Source organism: Zootoca vivipara, chromosome 5, assembly GCF_965207765.1.
Source record: "Zootoca vivipara chromosome 5, rZooViv2.hap1.1, whole genome shotgun sequence".
NCBI classification, from domain to species: Eukaryota; Metazoa; Chordata; class Lepidosauria; order Squamata; family Lacertidae; genus Zootoca; species Zootoca vivipara.
The window spans coordinates 95,239,256-95,265,577 of record NC_142588.1 but is presented as its reverse complement, the minus strand read 5'-3'; the positions used below and the strand labels follow the sequence as shown (position 1 = coordinate 95,265,577).

At 47.6% G+C, this 26,322-nt stretch overlaps 1 protein-coding gene across 4 annotated transcripts in view; it reads left to right on the top strand.

Annotated features, from left to right (window-relative positions):
* Positions 1–26,322, top strand: part of IL1RAP (interleukin 1 receptor accessory protein) — an 84,736-nt gene that overhangs the window by 39,122 nt on the left and 19,292 nt on the right. For all 4 annotated transcript variants that reach the window (XM_035133258.3, XM_060274260.2, XM_035133260.3 and 1 more), the window contains 6 exons: positions 1,229–1,394; positions 3,442–3,513; positions 5,850–5,979; positions 8,408–8,556; positions 9,241–9,390; positions 11,867–12,010. In XM_035133258.3, coding sequence (XP_034989149.3) covers positions 1,229–1,394; positions 3,442–3,513; positions 5,850–5,979; positions 8,408–8,556; positions 9,241–9,390; positions 11,867–12,010 — 811 coding nt within the window. The remainder of the gene's footprint in view (positions 1–1,228; positions 1,395–3,441; positions 3,514–5,849; positions 5,980–8,407; positions 8,557–9,240; positions 9,391–11,866; positions 12,011–26,322) is intronic.

The following is a 26,322-nucleotide window of genomic DNA, read 5'->3' as shown; positions in this document are numbered from 1 at the left end:
GATTAACTATATGCTGCGTGAAGGACATTTTTCACTCGGTAGAGCACGAGACTCTTAATCTCAGAGTCATTGGTTTGAGCCCATCATTGGACAAAGGATTCCTGCAATGCAGGGTTTGGACTAGATGACCCTTGCGGTTTTTTACAATTCTACGATTCTGTGTCTTCCCAGCATTCAGCTTCCTCAGCTGTCAATGAGTTCTAGAGCTGTGTGAGAGGGAGGGAACTTTTCTCCCTCCGCTTTCTTCATGACATCTCTCTGGACTCCAGCAGACAGACACGCAGAGTGGAATTCAGAGCCGTATGATTATCTCCTGTGATGGGGAAGGGCCCTAACTCAGTGTTAGAGCATCTGGCTTGCAAGCAGAAGCTCCCAGGTTCAATCCCCAGCATCTCCAGGTAGGACTAAGTGAGGCTTCTGCCTGAAACTCTGGAGAGCTGCTACCAGTCAGTGTAGACACAACTGAGCGTGGTGAACCCCAGGATGTAAAGCAGTTTCCTATGTTTTTTTTTTTTTGAACTCTGTTCCATGGCTGCTTTAGAGATGGGTGCATTGCTGTGGATACATGCAGTCCGTGCTATTTTGGGCTCTTGAAACGGCCTCTGCAAAGGACTCTGGGAAAGTGAATCTTTTTCCTCTGTATGAAGGCAGCTTTCCTATTCAGGCTAATTCCTGGCTGAAAATCCAATGAAGCTGAATTTTGGGAGAGTCAGGACAGAGAAAAAAGAAAGTGGTTTGCCATGCAGCACAGGGTTAAACTATGGAACTCCCTGCCACATGAAGCAGTGATGGCTGCCAGCTTGGATGGCCTGAGAAAAGGATTGGATAAATTCATGGAGGAGGAGAGGGCTTTGGAGTTAGAGACAGCAATGCTTTCAAATACCAGTTGGGCCCGAATCCTGCTTGCTGGTTTCCAACTGGGGCATCTGGTCGGGTAACATCCGAACAGGATGCTGAACTAGGTGGACCATTGGCCTGATCCAGCACACTCTTCTTATATTCTTAGTTTCCGTAGTTTTGGTGGCAAAATGTTACAAATGGGGACGACAGCTTCTGAAATTGTGAGTTTCCGGCTAGGGGCTGCCCAGTGTTGAGCGAGTGCTGCTTCCGGGTCCAGGATACCAACCTTCCTCTTCTCGGAGGATGTCAATCTTGTGTGCTTAGCAGATGTGCCTTTTCTGCATGCAGAGGATGTGAGTGAATGGGCGCTATTCCCTGTTTCCTGCAGAACTGCCGCCTCATGGAGAATTTCCTGGAGCGATACCCCAGCGGCACCAACCTGACCTTTGGGTTCGTCCGTGAGGCGTACCAGGGCGACTACACCTGTGTTGTGAGCTACAAGGAGAACGGCCGGGATTTCAACCTCACACGGACTTTGAGGGTCAAGGTGGTAGGTAAGGAGAATCGAGGGACAAGGGGAGGCAGGTGAGCCACAACATCAATTGAGGTATTATTGATGTGCATCTGGTTGCTAGCTCATAAAGCCCTGGACGGCTGAGGCCCAGGCTATCCCATTTCCCCATAAGAACCTGCCTGGGCTCTGAGATCTTCGGGGGGAGCCCCTTCTCTCAGCCCTGCCACCCTCACAGGGATGCTTGGTGAGGACATGATGAGAGGGCCTTCTCATGGGTAGCTGCTCCCAGGCAACTTTGGAACTCCCTGCCTAGGGAAGTTAGGTTGGTTCCCTCCTTGCCATTCTCCCTTCTGACAGGCCTTTGGGAACTGACTCATTTTGTCATCTACCCCTCCCATAGCTAAACCTAGATTGTAAATTCCTCGGGGTAGGGACCCCCAGATCAAGGGAAGTCATAGTGCTGCTCTATTCTGCCTTGGTCAGACCACTCCTGGAGTCCAGTGTCCAGTTCTGGGTGCCACAATGTAAGAAGGATGTTGGCAACGCGTGCAAAAGAGGGCAACCAAGATGATTAAGGGTCTGGAAACCAAGCCTGATGAGGAATGGTTGAAGGAGCTGGGTATGTTTCACCTGGAGAAGAGGAGACACACAGGAGATATAGCTAAAGGACTGACCCATGAAAGATGCAGCAAGCTTGTTTTCTCCTGCTCTGGAGGGGAGACCTCGAACCAATGGCTTCAGGTTACAAGAAAGGAGATTCAGACTAAACATCAGGAAGAATTTTCTGATAGTAAGAGCTGGTTGGCAATGGAACAAACTCCCTCAGGAGGTGGTGGGCTCTCCTTCACTGGAGGCTTTTAAGCAGAGGTGGGATGGCCCTGTGTCAGGGGGTTGGTCTAGATGACACTTGGAACCCCCCAGAAGAGATTGGGGGAGTGCATGGGGGGAGGGGAGGGAAGGTTCCCTTGCAGAACCGCAAATCCTTGCACTGATGAGATAGCCGGATGCCACTCTATTTCATAGAATTATAGAGTTGGAAGGAACCCAAGGGACAGCGGCGGAGCTAGCCGCTCAGGCACGCAGAGCAGCGTACATGCCGTGTACCCAGGGGGCGGGGCGAGACGCCCAGGGGGGCAATTGGTGCAGCGTTTGGCGCCCATTGGGGTGATGAGCGTGACAATCGGTGTCCAGAGGGGCAATTAGCACAGTGATTAGCGCCCAGGGCGGATTTTGTCACCCCCCTGGATGCCACCTGGGACGAACCGCCCCCCTTCCTATGCCCCTGCCAAGGGACACCTAGTTCTACCCCCTGCAGTGCAGGAATCACAGTTGAAGGATCCAACCCTCTGCTCAACAACCTCCATGGAAGGAGAGTCTGCCGCCTTCCAAGGGAGCGCGTTCCACTGTGGAGCAGTTCTTGCCGCCCTCAGGAAGTTCGTTCAGATGTTGCAGGATGCTGGGAGTGGTGAGCATGCCTCAGGCAGTTCTTAAAAGCACACGTGTTTTCTGAGTTGCTGCCTGCCAGAGCTGTTCGTGGTGGGCTGATGCCTGAGTGCATCTCAGAGACAGCCCTGAGGCTAGAGGCTGGAGGGCCTAGCGATTGTTCCCTTGGGGCACAGAATCCAGCCTTTGCTTTGAGCGGCTTCTTCAGGGTCTGCAGAAACTCAAGAAGTAAATTTTGATTTTTCCACGGAGAAACCTATGCCAAACTTTCCCCTCCATTCCATCCCATTCTACGACTCAGGCCCCAAACACTTGAGAGGCTCCTTACTTCCCTACTCTTGGGTGCTGAGATCGATGGAAGGGGCCCTCTTGGTAGCTTCTCTGCCCTCAGAGGTTTGGGGTGAAGGTGACCCCAGGAGAGGGCTTTCTCTGTGGCAGCCCCGATGCTGTGGGACTTCCTCTCCACAGAGGCGCCCTCATTGCATGGCTTCCAGAAGATGCTGAAGACCTGACTTCTGGCACGGGAGGTGCATGTTTTCAGAACCCACCTTTTGCTTGGTTTATTTTTAATATTGTGTTTTGATGCCGTGACCTTCCCTGGGGTGAAGGGCAAGTAGATAATCACGACCCTATTCTGTTGGCAGGGCCTCCAGACAAGGCAAAGGTTCCGACGATCATCTCTCCAAATAAGCAAGTCGGTTATGAACTCACACCAGGTAAGGTCTGCCAGCAGCTGCCCGTCCCAAAATCTGCCAGTTGAAATGTGTGTCTTCTGCAGGTTTAAAAGAAGGCATTGACTGCGGAGAAGCTTTCAAATCGCTTCTGGATTGACTGCACAGATTAGGAAGCTGCCTTGGACTGAGTCGGGCATTAGGATCATAAAATGATTCTACAGTTGATTCCACTCAGAGATCTGCCCTGGTTGCCGATTTGTTACTGGGTTGAGTTCAAGGTGTTACTATTACTTGTATATCAAGCCCTTAGCAACTTGGGACCACTCGATCTCTTTGATCAGCTGAATTGGCACTACTTCAGGTGCCATGTAGTGGTGGGTGGTGGCAGGGCCAATTTGTATGGTAGCCCAAATTTTAGGTCTTTATGTGTGTATGCATTTATCTCAGATTTTAATCTTTAAGCTGTTGTTGTACAATGTTTTAAATGTATTTTTTAATTCTTGTGAAAGCTGTCCCAGTTGCGCTTTACAAGCTGGTCTTTGACCGTAATAACATTATGTATGTATGTACTCATTCTGCATTTGTCAGAACTCCATCGTTCTTTGTGGCACTGCCTAAACGGTGGAACTCCCTGCCTATTGAGATCAAAGCAGGCACCTTGATTGTAGTCTTTTCGATGTTGCTGTCTAGACAAACCTACCCAGACACTTAGAAAGTTGAGTTTATGTTACTCTGTTTTAGTATTTTAACTTTTGTATTCTTTAAATTAGGGGTCAGCAAACTTTTTCAGCAGGGGGCCAGTCCACTGTCCCTCAGACTTTGGGGGGGACTATATATATATTTTTTGGGGGGGAGAACGAATTCCAATGCCCCACAAATACCCCAGAGATGCATTTTAAATAAAAGCGCACATTCTACTCATGTAAAAACACCAGGCAGGCACCACAACCCAGAGATGCATTTTAAATAAAAGGACACATTCTACTCATGTAAAAACACGCTGATTCCCAGACCGTCCGCAGGACAGATTGAGAAGGCGATTGGGCCACATCTGGCCCCCGGCCCATGCTTTAAATTATGGTATTTTCCCCTTGGTTTTCTTGTTTTATTTTCCAAACTACTTTGAGGGTTGTTGTTGTTGTTTTTAACCAATGAAGCGGTGTATAAATTTGATGAAATAAATATTAATATTGAACTGTCTAACCTCGTGGCTTCTAGAGCTGTGCCAAACAACCACTGATTCAGTGACTGTGAGTGGGCCCCGATTCAGGCCGGGTCGCTCTGGGCCCCCAACTGAATCAGCCTCCTTGCAGAACCCTACGCTCAGAGGGCAAGGGGTGATGGAAGAAGGAGACGGTGGGTTGCAGGGGGTTGAAACAAAATAGAAAAATTCCTTCCAGTAGCACCTTAGAGCAGCGTTTCTCAACCGGTGTTCCGCAGCACACTACTGTGCCGCGAGACGCTGGCTGGTGTGCTGCGACGAGAAGGACGATTTGCATTGTCACGTTGCTGACCCGCGGGAAAGGAAGCCGGCCGGGTCACGACGCGAGGCGAGCGCCTGCGTCGTGACCCGGCCGGCTTCCTTTCCCACGGGTCAGCGCTGGATATTGGCGGCCGCCAGGCACGTGACAATGTAAATCGCTCTTCTCTTTGCCGCACGTCGCGGCAAAATTTAGAGTCGGCATCCAGCCGGAGGCCAGAGAGGGCGCCGCCGCCGCCGCCTGGGGAGGAGGAGGCAGACGGGGAAGGCTGCACAGGGCTTCCCTTCGCCGGGCCAGAGCGGCGGCGGCAGCTGCGCGCCCGTGTCTGCCCGCCTGGGGTCTGTGCGTGCCGTCTAACGTGTCCCCGCTCGCTCCGCAGGCTCTGCGCCTGGTGGGTCCGCCTGGCTACCGCGCAGCAGTACTTCAGTGGCATGCTTTACGTCTCCCCTCCAAACTAAACTAAATATAGGGCGGCACAGAGTTGGTGTGCCGCGGGATTTTTTTTCATAGAACAAGTGTGCCGTGGCCCAAAAAAGGTTGAGAAACACTGCCTTAGAGACCAACTAAGTTTGTCATTGGTATGAGCTTTTGTGTGCATGCACACTTCTTCAGATACGATGATTCAGTTGAAGAGCCCGGACCCCCAACCACATGTCTGTCATCCTTTCTCTGCCTTGACGGCTGCAACTCACTCTGAGACTGTGAATCCAGGGCAACCCAGATCTGCCTCTCCCCTGCTGCAGAGAAATCCACCCAGATCCGCCCAGATCATTGACCCAGTTCAGTTTGGGACCTGGGGTTTGTCCAGACAGGATACACACAGCCCTAATGGCTGCTATTGAATGCTCTTCATATTATTGCATTGAAGATGGTTGTTCTTCACCTTGTGCATGCCAGGAGAAGCGCTCGAGATCCGTTGCGAAGTCCACTTCACGTTCCTGAAGGACTCACCGCAAGAGGTCTGGTGGATGGTGGACGGGAAGAGCCCAGAGGACGTCGCTGACCTGAAGTTCAATATCACACTGACGTAAGCGCAAAGGATTTCCCTGTTGTCTGAAAAGGGGAGACGGTTTAGTCCAGGGCGAAGGGGGAGATGGAAATCCTTAGCAGGGGCTGGAGGAAGCACAATGGAGACGTCTGTATGGCAACATCCCAACGGGTGGTGGTGGAGAGGGGGAGGCTTGGACAAATATCAGTGACTTGCTATAAAAGAGGGCTTTCTAAGAAGACCCTCCCTTTCCCTCAGCTGCTTTTTAATTGCATTTATTATTATTATTATTATTATTATTATTATTATTATTTGTATTTATATACTGCCCTATACCCACAGATCTCAGGGCAGTTCACAGGATAAAATCAGAATATAAAACCATTATCAAAATAAAAGCAGCAGCAACCTTTTTGTTCCCGTTTGAGATAATCCTAATAAATTGATTGCAGGATGGGGGAGTAAAAATCCCCAAGGATAAATATGAAGTTCCCGTAGACAGAGTCTGATTACAGGTCCATCTGTTTGTTTGTTTGTTTGTTTGTTTGTTTCATTTATATCCCACCCTTTTCTCAGCCCCCAGCCCGCAATCCTTCCTCGCAATTCACACTACTCTGAATTTTGTGATGCAGTACGCCAACTAGAAATAGATCTACAAATGTGTTTGTTAGGCAGGAAGGCATGTGTAAAAAATGTATAGGTAAGCGAATGTACCATGCCAATAATAATAATAATAATAATAATAATAATAATAATAATACTGCTAATAATGATGATGATGATGATGTTAGGAGCAATGTCCACTAAAATGTATCAAACTTTAGTGAGGTCTTTTTTTAAAAAAATGCAAAAGAATTGCAAGCCAACATGAAGATGTGAGGAACGGAATCGAAGATTGGAAGAAGAGAAATGAAAATAGATTCCTGTCCATCTCTATGTGCAGTGAAAAACCCACATGTGATTCTCACATCTGGTGAATCCCCATTTGGAGTTGCAGATTAATTTTAGCGTGTGCCTTTTCCTGATCTTGCTCATTTCAAAAGGCAGAAAGAAATTCTCAGAAAATCACAAATACGGCGTATGCAAAGAACACAGCAAGGATGAGAACATAAGGAGAGTCCTGCTGGATCAGGCCCATGGCCCATCTAGTCCTGGTCTCACTGTGCCTGAATAGACACCCCCAATGGGAACCCCCCAAGCAGGATGTGGGCCCCAGAGTCCTCTGCCCTCCTGAGGTTTCCGGCAACTGGGATCCAGAAGCGTTGCTGCTTGCGACTTTTAAAGGCAGAGCAGAGCCATCTTGTCTATCGCCACCCATAACCCCTCTCCTCCTCCATGAATTTGTCTAATCCTCTTTTAAAGCCATCCAAATTGGCGGCCACCGCTTCCTCCTGCGGGAGGGTGTTCCACAGATTAACCATGCGCTGCACAGAGAAGGGCTGGCATTTCTCTGGAAAGGGCTCTTGTGCCGGGTTTCCTGCTTGCAGCTTCCCACTGGGGCATCTTCTTGGCTCCCCTGGGAACAGGATGCTGGACCAGATGGTCCCCTTTGTTGGAAAACGCCCTGGGGGTGCCTGCAAGCCCCCGGAACTCTGAGCGTCCTCCGGTATGCGCAGCTCTGGAAAAGGCATCTCCCTTCTCTTCCAGTGCGCTTTTAGCGACATACATCATAATGTTATATGCACACTGAGCTTCTGGCACAACACAGCAAGAAGCGTGAGACATCGTAGAGCTAATCTACTATTTATTTATTTAATAATAATAATAATAATAATAATAATAATAATAATAATTTATTATTTATACCCCACCCATCTGGCTGGGTTTCCCCAGCCACTCTGGGCAGCTTCCAACAAAATATTAAAATACAATGGTCTGTTAAACATTAAAAGCTTCCCTAAACAGGGCTGCCTTCAGATGTCTTCTAAAAGTCTGGTAGTTGTTTTTCTCTTTGACATCTGGTGGGAGGGGGGTTCCACAGGATGGGCGCCACCACCGAGAAGGCCCTCTGCCTGGTTCCCTCTAACTTGGCTTCTTGCAACGAGGGAACCACCAGAAGGCCCTCGGAACTGAACCTTGGTGACTGGACAGAACGATGGGGGTGGAGACGCTCCTTCAGGTATATTGTACATATTTACACACTAGGTACAGACAAAAGCATAATGTCGTCCGTTCTCTCCAGCTCCGAGAGAACAACAGGCACAAGTAAAAGTGAAAGTGCATTCCAAAAAAGTACATACAGCGGAAGAGACCAGACTGCCTTCCGTTTCCCACACTCTTCTCAGACAGGCATGTGATTTGCACCAATCACAAAATGCAGCACCGGGGGAGTGAAATTGCTAACACCCCTTTGACCACATCCAACAGGCTCTTCTGAGGTTCCTCCCTTAGGGATGGTGGTCCCTTGGCATCTCAGAGAGCTGCTGAGCTCAAACATCTCTTCTTCTTTCCCCTTGACCTTTTCCAGGGACATCCCCTCCAGCCTTGGCGAGATGACCATTGTGAAGACCCTGGTCGTGCCCAAGGTCACGGAGAGGGACCTGAAGCGAAACTACACCTGCCATGCGCACAACCTGAAGGGGACTGTTCACCAGGAGGCCATTGTGAAGATTAAAGGTAAGGGCCTTCTCGGTGGCTGCTCCCAGACATTGGCGCTCCCTCCCTAGAGGAGCCAGGCAGCCTCTTTCCCCGTTTCCCTCCTTGTTTCCCCTTCCCTTCCAGCGAAGACTCTCTTATTCCAACAGAACTGCCTTAAGGAAAGGGCTTTTAACAGCACTGCGCTGCTTTTATTACCTGCATTTTTAATAGCTTTGGGGTGTGTGTGTGTGTGTGTTTATATAAAAATTGTTTAAATTTTGAGCAGTGGATGCAAAACAAAATAAAATAGGAGTGAAATCTGAAAAAGGGCATTTGCTTATTTCTAGCAATTGAATGGGGGTGGGGGCTAAAACGGGGGGTAACAGCACCATGGAAGAAGGGAGGGAAGTCATCTTTTAAATTCTGTATTAAATTTGATGTTCATTTGTTTGTTTGTTTTCTAAAAAAAAACCCTTGAAATTCAATAAAAATTACTCGGCAAAAAAAGAATTCTCTTAGAGTCTAGTCTACCTTTTATCAATGGTCTCTTCCCCCCCCCCTTTTGTATTTATTTTGTCACTTTGTTTTATGTTGAGCCTCCGTGAGTGGTGGTCTGGGGAAAGGGCGGGCTAGAAGTAAATCTAATGATAATTCATGATGGTGATGGTGATAATCCACGGCAAATACCCCCCCCCCACTTTCCTCTTCCCTTGACCCCCACAGCCCCTGTGCCCAGGTACACGGTGGAGCTGGTGTGTGGCTTGGGGGCCACCATCGTCCTGGTCGCCCTCCTGACTCTCATCTACCACTTCTACTGGCTGGAAATGGTGCTGTTCTACCGGGCTCATTTTGGGACGGATGAAACCATCTTAGGTAAGGGGTGTGCCTGGAGGTGTGTGTGTGTTTGTTTGTTTGTTGTGGTTTAATAAATTTTCCTTACATTTTACAGTTTAATATTCAACACATTTATCATATGAAAGAAAACACAATGAAACAAAACTCCCCCCCCACCCCGTGACTTCCCTCAGCTTTTTAAAAAAAATTATTTATCAATATTTGTCACAGAAATACCAAAAAAATTCATCAATACTACAATCATCTACATTTTCCCCCTTTCCCTCCTCCTCCCTCCCTTATCTGATTTATTTTTTCATATTGCTTCTGCATGTTATAAAATTGTACACATCCCTTCCCCGATTATTCCCATTGTTCTAATAGATAGTTGTGCAACTAGAGCCCATTCTCAAAGTAAAGGTGTTCCAAATTAAGTTTTGCACTCACTTTTCCCCAAGTCACCCTCGTCACTTCTTCGCCTTGCAACCTGATCTTGCAACCACTTTGCTTCCCGGACTGCCACCTTATCTGCTCTCCTTGACCTTGGGCTTGGTGGATGGACACTCTCCAGTGAGAGACTCAGTTAACTCTCTCTCTCCCCGAGTGCTTCTTCTCCTAGCTGTTCCCCATCCAGTTCTTACCAGCTTTTGTCTTCTGAACTATGTCCCTCTGCAAACCATTGTTCCAAATCTATACTGTCCCATTGCTCCTGGGAAGATTCACGATCCTGTTTGGGGAAGTTTTTAATGACTGATGTTTTAATGTATTTTTAATCTCTTTATTATTATTATTATTATTATTATTATTATTATTATTATTATTATTATTATTATTATGGGAGGGGAAGGGCAGACTCCCACCATTCCTCCTCAGCATGGTCCCTGACAACTCTGAACTACAGAAGTGCTTCATAGATGCCAAATCTTGTTTTCTAAGTCTTTTAATGGTTAAACGTTGCTGGTGGTTTTTATGATTATTATTATTTTGCAATGCTTATTGGAAATTGAATTGTTATTTTCATTACATTGTTTTGTAGCATTGTTTTATGCCTCTTGGTGTACTTTGTGAAGCATTTCGTGAATCGCGGTAATTTTTCCCCAGTGGCGCCTGAGAAGGCGACATGCGGCTGCAACATTAAAGCCTTCAATCTGTATAGAGCCAAATAAGCACATTAAATACATGTATGATTAAATAAATGAATACATTTTAAACTCGCCTTAAGAGTCGCGGCTGAATGTGGTGGATTATGATAATGTCAGAGTGCAGAAAGTCTAATTGCTCCTTCGCCTTCCGCCTCTCTGCATCCCTCCCCCCCCCCCATTTCTTGCGTCTCTGGGCTAGAACTTTTGAATCAAAGGCCACAGGGTTGCCTCTAGCAACCACATTGACCTAGCCAGCCTTCCTCCTTTGGCAGCCTGAAAGCTTCAGTCCCTCTTTGGAGAAGTCCTTTTGCAGATCGGGAATAATAATAATAATAATAATAATAATAATAATAATAATAATAGCAAGTAAGTAAGTAAAGCTGCAGGGAGCAGGAATAAATGGACAGTTCTCCAAATGGAGAGATGTAGAAAGCAGAGTCCCCCAAGGATCAGGGTCAGGGCCTGTGCTTTTTAAACGGTTCATAAAAAAAGAGAGGCAGCGTGCGTAGTGGTTAGAGTGCCCGACTTGGACCTGCGGGACCAGGGTTCGAATCACCAACTCACACTCCTTGGAGAGAAAAAACTGGGTTATAAATTCAATAAGCCAACAGGCAGACAAAAAATAAGCAACCTGGAGTTAGTATTGAGCATCGGCCCGGTTTGCCGATGACACTAAATTCTCCGGGGCCTTTGGAACAAAATGAGCTTGAGCTCGAAAAGGACCGACGTGGATGGCTTCAAAAGAGGATTGGACGAATTCATGGAGGGAGGAGAGGGCAACTGGTGGCTCCTAGCTGCAATGACTCTGCTCTGCCTCTATAGCTGAAGGCAGCCATGCTTCTGAATCCCCGTTGCTGGAAACACGGGAGGGGAGAGGGCTCTTGTTCTCAGCTCCTCCTTGTGGGTTTCCTTTCAGGACATCTGGTTGTGAGAACAGGATTGTGGACTAGAAGGGCCCCCTTTGGCCTGATCCAGAAGCCAGGCTCTTCTGATGTTGCTGTGGAACCTCCAGGTCCAGAGGCAGTCTATCTGGATTCCAAGGTTCCTAGGGGCATTTGGCCCCTGTGGGAACAGGATGCTGGTTTAGATGGGGCCCCTTTGGCCTGATCCAGCAGGCTCTTCTTATGAGGTTCCTTTTAATGAGCTGCAGGCCGAGTGCTTTTTCAGGCTCTGCGTTGGAAGGGAGCAGGAGTGTCGAGAGGCAGAAAGCCCCCCTCTTTCCTGACTTCTCTGCCCCCCGCTCCTGGCACGGGGGCAGAGGAGCTAGAAGCCGATGTACCCACAGCTACTCCGAACTCACCAAAGCCTATTCCCCCCCTTTTTCTTCTTCTTTTTCTCGTCTGCTCGCTTCCCTCTCCGACTGGGGCCGTCAGACGGGAAAGAGTATGACATTTATTTGTCCTACGCGAGGAACGCCGAGGAGGAAGAATTTGTGCTGCTGACGTTGAGAGGGGTTCTGGAGAACGAGTTTGGCTACAAGCTGTGCATTTTTGACAGAGACAGCCTCCCCGGGGGAAGTGAGTATCTCTGGAGCGTTCAGAGCAGCCGAGAGCAGCAGGCTTTCTGCTTTCGCACAAACTGCACACACACAGACACACACACACACACAGCCCCTCCGCAAAGAGAGCAAACCACCACACTTAGCAAAGGCAGCTCTGGAAGCCTTTGAGGTTAACATTTGGTTTGAAAGCAGCTTGCCACAAGTTTCTTAAAGAAGTCCCCGCTGTTATTATTATTTTTTTGTCTTCCTCTTTAAGGGGGGCATTCCCAGAACCTTCAGGCCACTAGGAGGAAGATCCATGGAGAGTGGACTTTGTAGAGGTGAAAGGGGCCCCAACGGTCATCTAGTCCAACCCCCTCCAATGCAGGATTCTCATCCGTGACAGATGACCATCCAACCTCTGCTTAAAAACCTCTAAGGAAGGGAGGGACCACCACCTTCCAAGGGAGTCAATTTTGCTGCCAAACAGCTCTTACTGTCAGAAAGTTCTTCCTGGTGTTTAGTCGGAATCTCCTTTCTTGTAACCTGAAGCCTTGGGTTCGAGTTCTACCCTCCAGAGCAGGAGAAAACAAGCTGGTTCCCTCTTCCATGTGACAGCCCTTGATATAGTTGAAGATGGCTCTCGTATCTCCTCTCAGTCTCCTCTTTTTGAGGCTAAACCAGGCTTCCTCAACCTCGGCCCTCCAGATGTTTTGGGACTACAATTCCCACCATCCCTGACCACTGGTCCTGCTGGCTAGGAATCATGGGAGTTGTAGGCCAAAAACATCTGGAGGGCCGAGGTTGAGGAAGCCTGGGCTAAACCTACTCAGATCCTTCAACCATTCCTCATAAGGCCTGGTTTCCAGACCCCTTGATCTTCTTGGTCGCCCTCCTCTGCACGCCTTCCTGCTTGCTAATGCCTTTCTTGTCAAGATTCTTTCAAGAAGGATATTGAGAAACCGGAAATGAAATGAAATTTTATCCCTGGTTGCTGGGGAGGGGGTTCAAGCAGTTGGGACCAAAGGTTATGGAGATGGCACCCATCTTTGAAATCCTCTTCTTTGCAGACGTCTGTGTCTGTCAAGTAATGGTAACCGCTCCTGAATCTGGGGAAGTGACCTCCGGTTTCTGCTTGTCTCCCAAGCTCCCTGACTCGACAGTCAAAGTCAGGAGGGCAGTCGCTGGCCTTTTAGAAAAAGCTGCCCTTGTACCTTCGCGGTTCCTGCCAAGGGAAATCCAAATGAAGGGCCGGAAGATCAAATTCTGCAGGGTAAATGATGAGAATGAATGCGAACCGGTGGGCCTGTTCCATGAAGGATTGCCTGTTTTATTCTGTAGTTGGCATTTTTTCTGCTTATCTTGCTGGTGTGTTAGCTGAAAGTAGCCCAGTGGCACAGAGGAGAGTCGGAGGGTGGGAAAGGGCAGTTTGGGTACCCAAAGAGAGGAGGGCGGGATGGGGAGCCAGGGGCAATGTGAGACTGCTGAGCTTTCTGTACTTAGATTCATAGGATTGTAAAGTTGGAAGGGACCATGAGGGTCATCTAGTCTAACCCCCTGCAATGCAGGAATCTTTTGCCCGACCCATCACCTTGAGATTAAGAGTCTTTTGCTGTACTGACTGTACTGAGTCTCTTGCTGTACTGACTGAGCTATGCCAGCTGCAATCATGGAAAAACAGAATGGTAGAGTTGGAAGGGACACCCAAGGGACATCTTGCCCAACCCCCTGTGAGGTGGGTCATATTGCAGATGGTGCTGAGAGGTGGAGGTGAGCTTACCTTAGGCTGCCCAGTGATTGAATGCAAGAGGCAGCATTAGAACTGGGGGCCTCCTGATTTGCAGCTCAGCCTCTCTGCTATGCCAAGTGCTCTCTTAGGCCTGTGGTGTTCCTACCCATGTTGCTCCCCTGCTTTCAGGTGGTATTTTGGAGCGCTACAGAACTGAGGCATGATCCAAAACTTAGCCGCTAGCATAGCTTTGTGCCCTCCCTGTAGCAGCCTAGCAGCAGAGGATGGGGGGCTGCTCAAGAGTTGTGGGGAGCAAGCTCCCATTTTTCCCAGGTCAAGGCTTGAGGGCTGGCCAGCCTGGGGCCTTCTGTCCAGTTTTGGCCAAGCAAGCTGCTCTGCCCGGTTCTTTCCTCCTTTCATCTTGGTCCGCACAAGGAAACAAGGAAGGGCCTGATGAACAGCCCCCTCCCATCCTGATGGAGCCCTCCCTGTGGTCCAGAGGTTCCTGTGGGGAAGGCAAGGGTCCTCATCACCCCACCGTGACCTGGTGCTTGTCTTCAGGCAGAAACCTCAAGGAGCCGATTTGTGAGCAGGTGGCTTCCAGGGGGTGCCTAGGGACCACCTTTGCATCTCACCCTCTCCGCATGTGCAAACTGAGCATTGGAGCAGGGCCACCTTGGTCCTTGCATATATTTTCAGATAAGACCTGGTCCCGCTTCCCATTCCATTTCTGGGCTCGGGTTTCCATCTACTTAAAAGCTCCCTGTGTTTTTATTCTTTTTTGGAAACCCCTCCAGGCTTGAGATGCTCTAGAAGCTTTTGGGCCCAGGAGCGACGGTGGTTAAAAACAGCATCTGTTTGCCCTGCAGGTCTCCCTGCCGTATGCATCCAGAGCCACTGACGTGAGCATCCAAATTTAACTTCCTTCCTCCCTCGCTCGTCCTTTTGCCGAGACCTGGTCCAATTCTGGCAGAAGGAATGCAACTTTCTCTTCTCTCTTCTGCAACAGCAATAGCCTTTGTCGTGTGCTGCAAAAAAAGAGATCTATTTTAATTACACTGGCCTAAGCTGATGACAGCATCAGCAAGCTTTAGGGCCGTTGCTGTTGAGATCTGTGAAACTGGAAAACTTGCATATTTTAAGACCAATTAAAGTTGGTCTTGACAGAACATTGCCATCCTGGCTAGTAGCCCTCAATAGCCCTCTCTCCTCCATGAATTTCTTGAATCCTCTTTTAAAGTCATCCAAGTTGGTGGCCCCCTCCAGTGGCAGGGAGTTCCACAGTTTAACTATGCACTGCATGAAGAAGTTATGTCTTTTATCTGTCCTGAATCTTCCAACATATGATGTCCACTTCATATGATGTCCACTAGTACTATTGTTCTGAGAAAGGGAGAAAACCTTTCCTTTATCCACTTTCTGTCATGTCACCTCTTACTTCTCGTTCCTCAAAGCAGCAACCATTCTTCATATGTGAATCCCCTTGATCATTTTGGCTGCTCTTGGCTGATCCTTTCCTAACCCCACAGTATCCCGGCAGGATGAGCCTGGGGTTCCAAAAGGCCTTTGGAAAGAGCTACCTGTTGCATCCATCGCTGTCCTATGAATCATAGAATTGTAAAGTTGGGAGGGACTCCAAAGGTCATCCAGTCCAACCCCCTGCAATGCAGGAATCTCAGCTGAAGCATCGCTGACGGGTGGCCATTTCATGACCTCCGTAAAACGGAGCACAGGGGAGGCTGAGGAAAAGTGGGCATGGGATTCAGGGAACGGAGCCCGTTGGCTGCCGTCAATGATCTCTCCTTTCCTCCCGGTCTTAGTCACAGATGTCTTCTGACAGATGGGATCCGCCCCCCACGCCCTCAAGCTTTTGCTCTGCTCCTTCTGTTCCCCTGCTATTTTAGATGAGGTGGGAAGGCTGCCATTCTCTGTGTCCTCCCCCCCACATCCTCATTGGGCTCCTACAGATCCCAGACTGCCACCCTTCTTTCCTTCCTAGCTCCTTCCTCTCCCCAGTTTCGGTTATGGAGATGATCACTCCCTGGGTCTCAAGATGTACTTTTTAATTTCATGATATGCTGCCTTTCGAGGCAAAGCCCTGGGGGTGGGGTGGGGTGGGGGAAGAAGAAGAAGAAGAAGAAGAAGAAGAAGAAGAAGAAGAAGAAGAAGAAGAAGAAGAAGAAGAAGAAGAAGAAGAAGAAGAAGAAGAAGAAGGGTTTGGATTTGATATCCCGCTTTATCAATCTCTGCTTCCTTTCCTCCCCCACAACAAACCCTCTGTGAGGTGAGCGAGGCTGAGAGACTTCAGAGAAGTGTGACTAGCCCAAGGTCACCCAGCAGCTGCATGTGGAGGAGCGGGGAAGCGAACCCAGTTCACCAGATTACGAGTCCACCGCTCTTACCCACTACACCACACTGGATCTCTGCCTTCCATTCAGAAGGTCCCAGGTTCCCAGATTCAACCCCCAAGGGCATCTCCAACTAGGCGGGGGGGGGGACTCCCTGCCTGGAGCCCTGAACAGCGGCTGCCAGTCAGTGTGGGCAGTTTTGAACTAGAACACAAGAAGAGCCCTTCTGGATCAGGCCCATGGGCCATCTAGCTCAGCATCCTCTTTTCGCAGTGGATGGGCAGGTGCCTCTTTTAGGAAACCCACCAGCAGGACCCGAGCGCAAGAGCCACTCTCCCCTCCTGTGGTTTCCAGCAACTGATATTCAGGAGTGTTGCTGCCTGTGGCCACAGAGACAGAGCAGAGCCATTGTGGCTAGTAGCTAGCCATTGAATGAGATGGATCAATTGGCGCAACTAGGGAGGGCAGGGGTTGAGTGGCAGGGTGATAGGATAGCCATGTTCAAATATATAAAAGGATGTCATATAGAGGAGGGAGATTGTTTTCTGCTGTTCCAGAGAAGCGGGCACGGAGCAATGGATTCAAGCTACAAGAAAGAAGATTCCACCTAAACATTAGGAAGAACTTCCTGACAGTAAGAGCTGTTCGGCAGTGGAATTTGCTGCCAAGGAGTGTGGTGGAGTCTCCTTCTTTGGAGGTCTTTAAACAGAGGCTTGACAGGCATATGTCAGGAATGTTTTGATGGTGTTTCCTGCTTGGCAGGGGGTTGGACTGGATGGCCCTTGTGGTCTCTTCCAACTCTATGATTCTATGATCTCCTCTGCATGCAGAAAGTCTTAGTTTCAATCACTGGCAGGATCTCCAGGTAGGGCTAGGGGAAAGCTCCCGTTCTTGAATCCTGGAGAGCTACTGCTGCCACTCAATCAATCAATATCATTTTGTTTGAATGCTGCCTTTCCAGAGTTAAGACCATGCTCAAGGAGGCTTGCAGCATGTGAAGATTAATTACAAACGTAGGGAAAGTAGTTATAAGCTAATAAGTAAAACATCAACATGTACACATTGGACGAAGAAGATTCAATAAATAAATATAAGATTGTCCAGCAGGACCTTAGAGACCAACTAAGTTTGTTCTGGGTATAAGCTTTCTTGTGCATGCACACTTCTTCAAATACAAACAAAGTGTACATGCACACAAATGCTTATACTCAGAACAAACTTAGTTGGTCTCTAAGGTGATGCTGGACAATTTTTTTATTTATTTTATTCATTTCATCTGCATCAGACCAACACGGCTACCTGCCTGAACATAGACGATACAAAATAAAGATGGGGGAAAAAATAATGCCAACAACAGCACACACACACCCCAAGAACCCCTGGCCCAAGAGAGTGTTCAGCAACCTCTGCTTTTGTAGCTGGAGTCAGTCCAGTCCCTGCCCCCAAAGTCTGCAAGGCAGGGAGCAGTCTTCCAGGACTCACAGCCAAGAGAGTCTCAGCTTTTGTAGCTGGAGTCCATCCATCCACCCATCACTCTGGGCTTTGCCTTCCCAGGCCAAGTGGAAAAGGACTCAAGTCGGGACGCAGGTCTTCCAAGACTCCCAGCCCAGATGGTCAGTCAGTGTAGAAAGGCTGAGCTGGGTCGACCAAGGCTCTGACTCCATGCAAGCTTCCTTTGTTCCTATGAAGCAGCTTGCGCAATATTAGTTTCAGTTGTCCTGAAATACTTTATAAAGATTTCATTACAGTTGCAAAGCCAACAGTCTAAAAACTCTCTGCGGCCCATCCCAGCATCTCAAACGAAATAAGCTAAAAAAAGGAACACCACAGCATCATAAATAACCCTTTTAAAGAAAGCAGGCCAAGCATATTAGTTCAAAAAAAAAAAAAGATGGAAGCAGAAAGGTCTTCATGCCTTTTTGAAAGCCTGCTCCCCGTGTTCCTGTTTGACCAGATTGGTTTGCAGGACTTGCACACAAGGGCCAAACTCTGTGCCTTTGCAGAGTTGAGCTTTCAGCACAGCAACCCCAAGAGCAGCCTGCCTATTAAAGTTTGGCAGTTTTAGACTCCTGCGCTTTTTTTTAATTTAAAAAATCTGTTTCAGCAAGCTTAACCCAGATGCAAAAACCAATTAAGCACACCCGTTTTAAAATGTTCCTGCTTTTATTTATAGAGCGATAATGCTTTTAATGTACGCTGCACAGGGATTATTTGATTTAAATGATTTTCTAAGCTATCCTATGTAAAATAAATAACATTAAAAAGAAGGTGCTTTCGATACCGCTTGGGAGGGACTTCCAAAACCAAGGGGCCAACACCAAAAAGGCCATGACTCTATTGCCCGCCAGTCTTTTAAATCTTAGTGGTGGGCTTCATACAGGGACAAGCAGTCCTTCAAACAACCTGATCCCAGACTAGATATAAATCCTCTTTGGCTATGCTCTCCAAATTGTCAGGGGTTGGACTCGATGACTTTTGCGGTCCCTCCCAAGTCAGGGATTCCCAAATTGTTCCCTCCACCACTCACTAGGGGCCGATGTGAGGAAACTTTTGACCCTCTGAATGTTCCTGAACTGCGGCTCCTAATCTCCCATGGCCACTGGCCTTGTTTGCTAGAGCAGATGGGAGTTGTAGCTCAGCAATATCCAGAGCTCCATCCCTCTCACTGAGTTCCCTTTCATACTCTCAGAGTGGGTGCAGATCAGGGCCGGATTGAGGTTTGATGAGGCCCTCAGCTCCTGAAGGTAATGGGGCCCTTGATATGTCCAGCTGCCCTTTGTCAACAACAAATTGTTGCTGTTTCTGTGTTGAATATATGCTAGATCAGGCATCCCCAAACTTCGGCCCTCCAGATGTTTTGGACTACAATTCCCATCATCCCTGACCACTGCTCCTGTTAGCTAGGGATCATGGAGTTGTAGGCCAAAACATCTGGAGGGCCACAGTTTGGGGATGCCTGTGCTAGATGGTCATTTATCAACCTCATGGGTATCTAAAGCCATTTGTACATGCAGAATGGAGGCACCCTATATATGTTGTTGTTGTTGTTTAGTCGTTTAGTCGTGTCCGACTCTTCGTGACCCCATGGACCATAGCATGCCAGGCACTCCTGTCTTGCACTGCCTCCCGCAGTTTGGTCAAACTCATGTTCGTAGCTTCGAGAACACTGTCCAACCATCTCGTCCTCTGTCGTCCCCTTCTCCTTGTGCCCTCCATCTTTCCCAACATCAGGGTCTTTTCCAGGGAGTCTTCTCTTCTCATGAGGTGGCCAAAGTATTGGAGCCTCAGCTTCAGGATCTGTCCTTCCAGTGAGCACTCAGGGCTGATTTCCTTCAGAATGGATAGGTTTGATCTTCTTGCAGTCCATGGGACTCTCAAGAGTCTCCTCCAACACCATAATTCAAAAGCATCAATTCTTCGGCGATCAGCCTTCTTTATGGTCCAGCTCTCACTTCCATACATCACTACTGGGAAAACCATAGCTTTAACTATACGGACCTTTGTCGGCAAGGTGATGTCTCTGCTTTTTAAGATGCTGTCTAGGTTTGTCATTGCTTTTCTCCCAAGAAGCAGGCGTCTTTTAATTTCGTGACTGCTGTCACCATCTGCAGTGATCAAGGAGCCCAAGAAAGTAAAATCTCTCACTGCCTCCATTTCTTCCCCTTCTATTTGCCAGGAGGTGATGGGACCAGTGGCCATGATCTTGGTTTTTTTGATGTTGAGCTTCAGACCATATTTTGCGCTCTCCTCTTTCACCCTCATTAAAAGGTTCTTTAATTCCTCCTCGCTTTCTGCCATCAAGGTTGTGTCATCTGCATATCGGAGGTTGTTGATATTTCTGTTTGACCTTGTTTGTTGACCTTGTTTGTTTCTGGCTGTGACCTTTCACCTAGAAGTGTGAGTCAGGAAGTTCAGGTGATTAGCTGTGGGCGGAGCTAGTCAGAGCTTGGAGTGCAGCGGCGCGCGCCTAGCGGCGCGCGCAGTTTGAACCATCTTTTTGATCTAGGGCAGCAAGTCTCACACGTTTGTTAGGGGGGGCCTAGGCCTCTTCCTCTTTCCCGTTTGACCTCAAGGTTTTCAAGATGGAGGTGGAGGGAACAAGCATTGTCACCTGCAATTCCTGTGCAATGTTTGTTTTCTTGCCAAAAGATGTGGGTAGCTACACCTGCAACAATTGCAAGTTGGTTGCCCTACTAGAAAACAAGGTTGCCCTTCTGGAAGAGAAGGTGCAGCAGCTTCAGGGGCGTGTATCTACGCTCCAGAGAATTAAAGAGCTGGAGCTTTTCTTGGATGCAGCAGAGCACACTGTCTGCACCAAGGATGAGACAGGGGATCTCCCTGAGGAGGAGGTCAGTTCCCCAACACAGCAGCCAGATGTATGGAGGAACGTGACTCATAGAAGTAGAAGGCCCAGGGATCGCTCTGAGTGCTTAGAATTACACAACCGTTTTGAAGTGCTCATGGAAGACGAGAAACAGACTCCACCTGAGGATCTCTCCCTCATCACAGTTGATGAGGAATATGAAGACGAGCAACCAAGTCAGTCCTCTGGGAATATGCAGGTAACCTTGGAAGGGACAGCACATGGAAGAATCCCAACCAAGCCTATGAAGAGGCGAGTAGTGGTGATTGGGGATTCCATACTGAGGGGTACAGAAGCAGTAATCTGTGGGCCTGACAAGATGTCTCGAGAGGTGTGCTGTCTACCTGGGGCCAAGATCGAAGATGTAACAGAACGGCTGCAAGGAATCATAAAACCCACCGACAAATACCCCTTCCTTTTGGTGCATGTGGGAACCAATGACACTGCAAGCCATAGCTTACAGAAGATCAAAAATGATTATGAGGCTCTGGGCAGGAAGTTGAAGCAATTAGATGCACAAATTGTCATCTCTTCTGTCCTCCCAGTTGAACGACATGGCCCAGGGAGAGAGGGAAAAATAGGGGAAGTGAACAACTGGCTTCGCAAATGGTGCAAACAGGAACGGTTTGGATTCCTAGATCACGGTCTGCAGTTTCTTGAAGATGGACTTCTGGCAAGTGATGGACTGCACCTCACAAAAGTTGGGAGGAATGTTTTTGCCACGAAACTCAAAAACCTCATCAGGAGGGCTTTAAACTGACTTATGTGGGGGAGGGAGACAGTGGTCCTGAAGGTAGGAGTCTATCAAATGCTGAAGATGATCATCCGAATGTCAAGGACCAAATGGAGCAAGCAGCATGCAGACCTAGTGGTGGGACGAAAATATCCTTAAATAAGAGACATGGGGGAATGATCAACGGTCTTCAATGTCTGTATACTAATGCACAGAGCATGGGAAATAAACAAGATGAACTTGAGCTCTTGGTACAGCAAACTAAATATGACATAATAGGCATCACTGAAACCTGGTGGGATGAGTCTCATGACTGGAATGTAGTAATAGAGGGATACAATCTATTTAAGAGAAATAGACCAAACAGGAAAGGAGGAGGAGTAGCTTTATATGTTAGGGATATGTATACCTGTGAAGAGATCCAGGATTTAAAACTTCAAAGCCAAATTGAGAGTATCTGGGTCAAAATTAAGGGAGAGAAAAACAACAGTGATCTCATTGTGGGAGTTTACTATAGATCCCCAAGCCAAACTGAGGACACAGATGATGCCTTCCTGGAACAGATGGCCAAGCATTCCAAAGGAAGTGAGATAGTAGTAATGGGGGATTTCAACTATCCTGATATTTGTTGGATGTCAAACTCAGCCAAGAGCATAAGGTCGAACAGATTCCTCACTGGCCTTGCAGACAACTTCATTGTCCAGAAAGTGGGAGAAGCAACAAGAGGATCAGCCATTTTAGATCTGGTCCTAACCAATAGTGATGACTTGGTTAGTGGGGTAGAAGTGGCAGGATCATTAGGTGGGAGTGACCATGCTCTTCTGGAGTTTATTATCCAGCGGAAAGGAGCAACCAAGCATACTAAGGTCCAAATTCTAGACTTTAAGAAAGCCGACTTCAGAAAACTTAGGGAAACGCTGGGTGAAATCCCATGGACAGTAATACTAAAAGGGAAGGGAGTTCACGATGGTTGGGAGTTTGTTAAAAGGGAGATATTAAAAGCACAACTTCAGGCAATACCAATGAGACGGAAACATGGAAGGTGCCTAAAGAAGCCAGGCTGGCTATCTAAAGAACTTTTGACTGAGTTAAGATTTAAAAGGGATATGTACAAAAAATGGAAAAGGGGGGAAATCTCCAGAGAGGAATTCAAACATATAGCCAGCACGTGTAGAGACAAAGTCAGAAAAGCTAAAGCACAGAATGAACTCAGGCTCGCCAGAGAGGTTAAAAGCAACAAAAAGGGCTTTTATGGGTATGTCCGTAGCAAAAGGAAAAACAAGGAAACAGTGGGGTCACTCAGAGGAGAAGATGGTGAAATGCAAACAGGGGACAGAGAAAGGGCAGAACTCCTCAATGCCTTCTTTGCCTCAGTCTTCTCCAAGAAAGAAAAAAACGCCCGACCTGAAGAATATGGAGCAGATGATTCAGCAGGGGAAACACAGCCCAGAATAAGTAAGGAGGTAGTACAAGAATACTTGGCTAGTTTAGATGTATTCAAGTCTCCAGGGCCAGATGAACTACATCCAAGAGTATTAAAAGAACTGGCAGAGGTGATTTCAGAACCACTGGCAATAATCTTTGAAAATTCCTGGAGAACAGGCGAAGTTCCAGCAGACTGGAGGAGGGCAAATGTTGTCCCTATTTTCAAAAAGGGGAAAAGAGAGGACCCAAACAATTACCGCCCAGTCAGCCTGACATCAATACCAGGAAAGATTCTAGAGCAGATCATTAAGCAAACGGTCTGTGAGCACCTAGAAAGAAACTCTGTGATCACTAAAAGTCAGCATGGGTTCCTGAAAAATAAGTCATGTCAGACTAATCTGATCTCATTTTTTGACAGAATTACAAGCCTGGTAGATGAAGGGAACGCTGTGGATGTAGCCTATCTTGATTTCAGCAAGGCCTTTGACAAAGTGCCCCATGGTATTCTTGTAAAGAAGCTGGTAAAATGTGGGCTAGACAATGCTACCATTCAGTGGATTTGTAGCTGGCTTACTGACCGAACCCAAAGGGTGCTCATCAATGGCTCCTCCTCATCCTGGAGAGTAGTGACTAGTGGGGTGCCACAGGGTTCTGTCTTGGGCCCAGTCTTGTTCAACATCTTTATCAATGACTTGGATGATGGGCTTGAGGGAATCCTGAGCAAGTTTGCAGATGACACCAAATTGGGAGGGGTGGCTAACACCCCAGAGGACAGGATCACACTTCAGAATGACCTTAACAGATTTGACAACTGGGCCAAAGCAAACAAGATGAATTTTAACAAGGAGAAATGTAAAGTACTACACTTGGGCAGACAAAATGAAAGGCACAAATACAGGATGGGAGACACCTGGCTTGAGAGCAGTACATGTGAAAAGGATCTAGGAGTTTTGGTTGACCACAAACTTGACATGAGTCAGCAGTGTGATGCAGCAGCTAAAAAAGCCAATGCAATTCTGGGCTGCATCAATAGGAGTATAGCATCTAGATCAAGGGAAGTAATAGTACCACTGTATTCTGCTCTGGTCAGACCTCACCTGGAGTATTGTGTCCAGTTCTGGGCACCACAGTTCAAGAAGGATACTGATAAGCTGGAACGTGTCCAGAAGAGGGCAACCAAAATGGTCAAAGGCCTGGAAACGATGCCTTATGAGGAACGGCTTAGGGAGCTGGGTATGTTTAGCCTGGAGAAGAGAAGGTTAAGGGGTGATATGATAACCATGTTCAAATATATAAAAGGATGTCATATAGAGGAGGGAGAACGGTTGTTTTCTGCTGCTCCAGAGAAGCGGACACGGAGCAACGGATTCAAACTACAAGAAAGAAAATTCCACCTAAACATTAGGAAGAACTTCCTGACAGTAAGAGCTGTTCGGCAGTGGAATTTGCTGCCAAGGAGTGTGGTGGAGTCTCCTTCTTTGGAGGTCTTTAAGCAGAGGCTTGACAGCCATCTGTCAGGAATGCTTTGATGGTGTTTCCTGCTTGGCAGGGGGTTGGACTGGATGGCCCTTGTGGTCTCTTCCAACTCTATGATTCTATGATTCTATGATTCTATGATTCTATGATTCTTCTGGCAATCTTAATTCCGGCTTGGGATTCATCTAGTCCAGCCTTTTGCATGATGAATTCTGCATATAAGTTAAATAAGCAGGGAGACAATATACAACCTTGTCGTACTCCTTTCCCAATTTTGAACCAATCAGTTGTTCCATATCCAGTTCTAACTGTAGCTTCTTGTCCCACATAGAGATTTCTCAGGAGACAGATGAGGTGATCAGGCACTCCCATTTCTTTAAGAACTTGCCATAGTTTGCTGTGGTCGACAATGTAGTCAATGAAGCAGAAGTAGACGTTTTTCTGGAACTCTCTAGCTTTCTCCATAATCCAGCGCATGTTTGCTATTTGGTCTCTGGTTCCTCTGCCCTTTCGAAATCCAGCTTGCACTTCTGGGAGTTCTCGGTCCACATACTGCCTAAGCCTGCCTTGTATAATTTTAAGCATAACCTTGCTAGCGTGTGAAATGAGCGCAATTGTGCGGTAGTTGGAGCATTCTTTGGCACTGCCCTTCTTTGGAATTGGGATGTAGACTGATCTTCTCCAATCCTCTGGCCATTGCTGAGTTTTCCAAACTTGCTGGCATATTGGGTGTAGCACCTTAACAGCATCATCTTTTAAAATTTTAAATAGTTCAGCTGGAATATCATCACTTCCACTGCCCTTGTTATTAGCAGTGCTTTCTAAGGCCCATTTGACTTCACTCTCCAAGATGTCTGGCTCAAGGTCAGCAACCACACTACCTGGGGTGTACGAGACTTCCATATCTTTCTGGTATATATAGAAAGGAGCAAACCAGGGATATTTGAGGGAGAAGGCTAGCAGGCAGGGCCATGACTTACATCAGAGGAGCCTACACAACACAAAACACTGGTGCTGGATGTAGGTTTTATTTTATTTGTTGTTTAACTTATATTTTGGAAATGTACATCCAGGGGTTTTTTTCTTTAATTTTTTTGGGGGCCCCCAAGAGAGTGGGGCCCTAAGCTAGAGCTTGTTTAGCTTATACGTAAATCCGCCACTGGTCCAGATCCTTTAACAAGACTGATCCATTGCACATACATCCTGCTTGTTCCTCAAGGCGGGCTACGTGGTTCTCCCCCTCCTCCCCATCTTATCCCCACAACAGCCCTGTGATGTAGGTTAGGCTGCAAGGTGGGAAATGGTGCAAGGTCAGCCCGTGAACTTCGTGGCCAAGTGAGGATTCGAACCCTGGTCTCTACTCTAACCACTATACCTCCATTGCCTCTCTGCAGGTGCACTGTGTTTCTCCCAGACTCCACCACATTTGACAGACGTATTTATCACTCATTCACCCACTAGCTCATCGTTCGGCAGACTTGGCTCTTCCTTTAATTGTTCTTGAGGTTTTTAAAATCTCTGTTTATGTTTGTTTTCATTCTTTGATTAATTAACGGCAACTTACAGCAGGTGTGTGAACCAGATTGAGGCCTGCATTCTCTGGTTGCAACTTTTGAGGGGGGGGGGGAGAGAGAGACTGCGCCCCAATGCTGGGTGGAGCCGAAGCCAAAAGCAAGGGAAGAGCATTGCATCTTCCATGGAAGAGCCTTTTTGATATTTGAAGGTGGCTCTCCTATCTCCCAAGCTTCCTCAACTGTTCCTGATGTGTAGTACAGTGGTGCTTCGACTTACTAATTTAATCCGTTCCGAAGGCACCTTCGTAAGTCAAAAAACGCCATTGGAAACACGATTTCCCATAGGAATGCATTGGAAACGGAAAAATTCGTAAGTCAAAAAATCCCTATCTAAAACTACCACGGTTTTTTCTCGGATGTCGAGACATTCGTAAGCGCGCGGCCATTACCCCCATTCGTAAGTCGAAAAATTCGATTGTCGAGTCGTTCGTAAGTCGAGGTGCCACTGTATATACATTTATCTCCGAGTTGGCTCCATGGAATTGAATGGCATTTGCGTCCAAACAGAAATGCTTAAGAGGCAGTCCCAGCCTCTTGGCAGCAGATCCTATTGATGGTGATAATTTCTTCTTCTTCTTCTTCTTCTTCTTCTTCTTCTTCTTCTTCTTCTTCTTCTTCTTCTTCTTCTTCTTTCCCTCGTAGTTGAGTAAGATTGTCTTCCATAAACACGATTTTAACAATGAGTCCGTAAGTGACTGTGG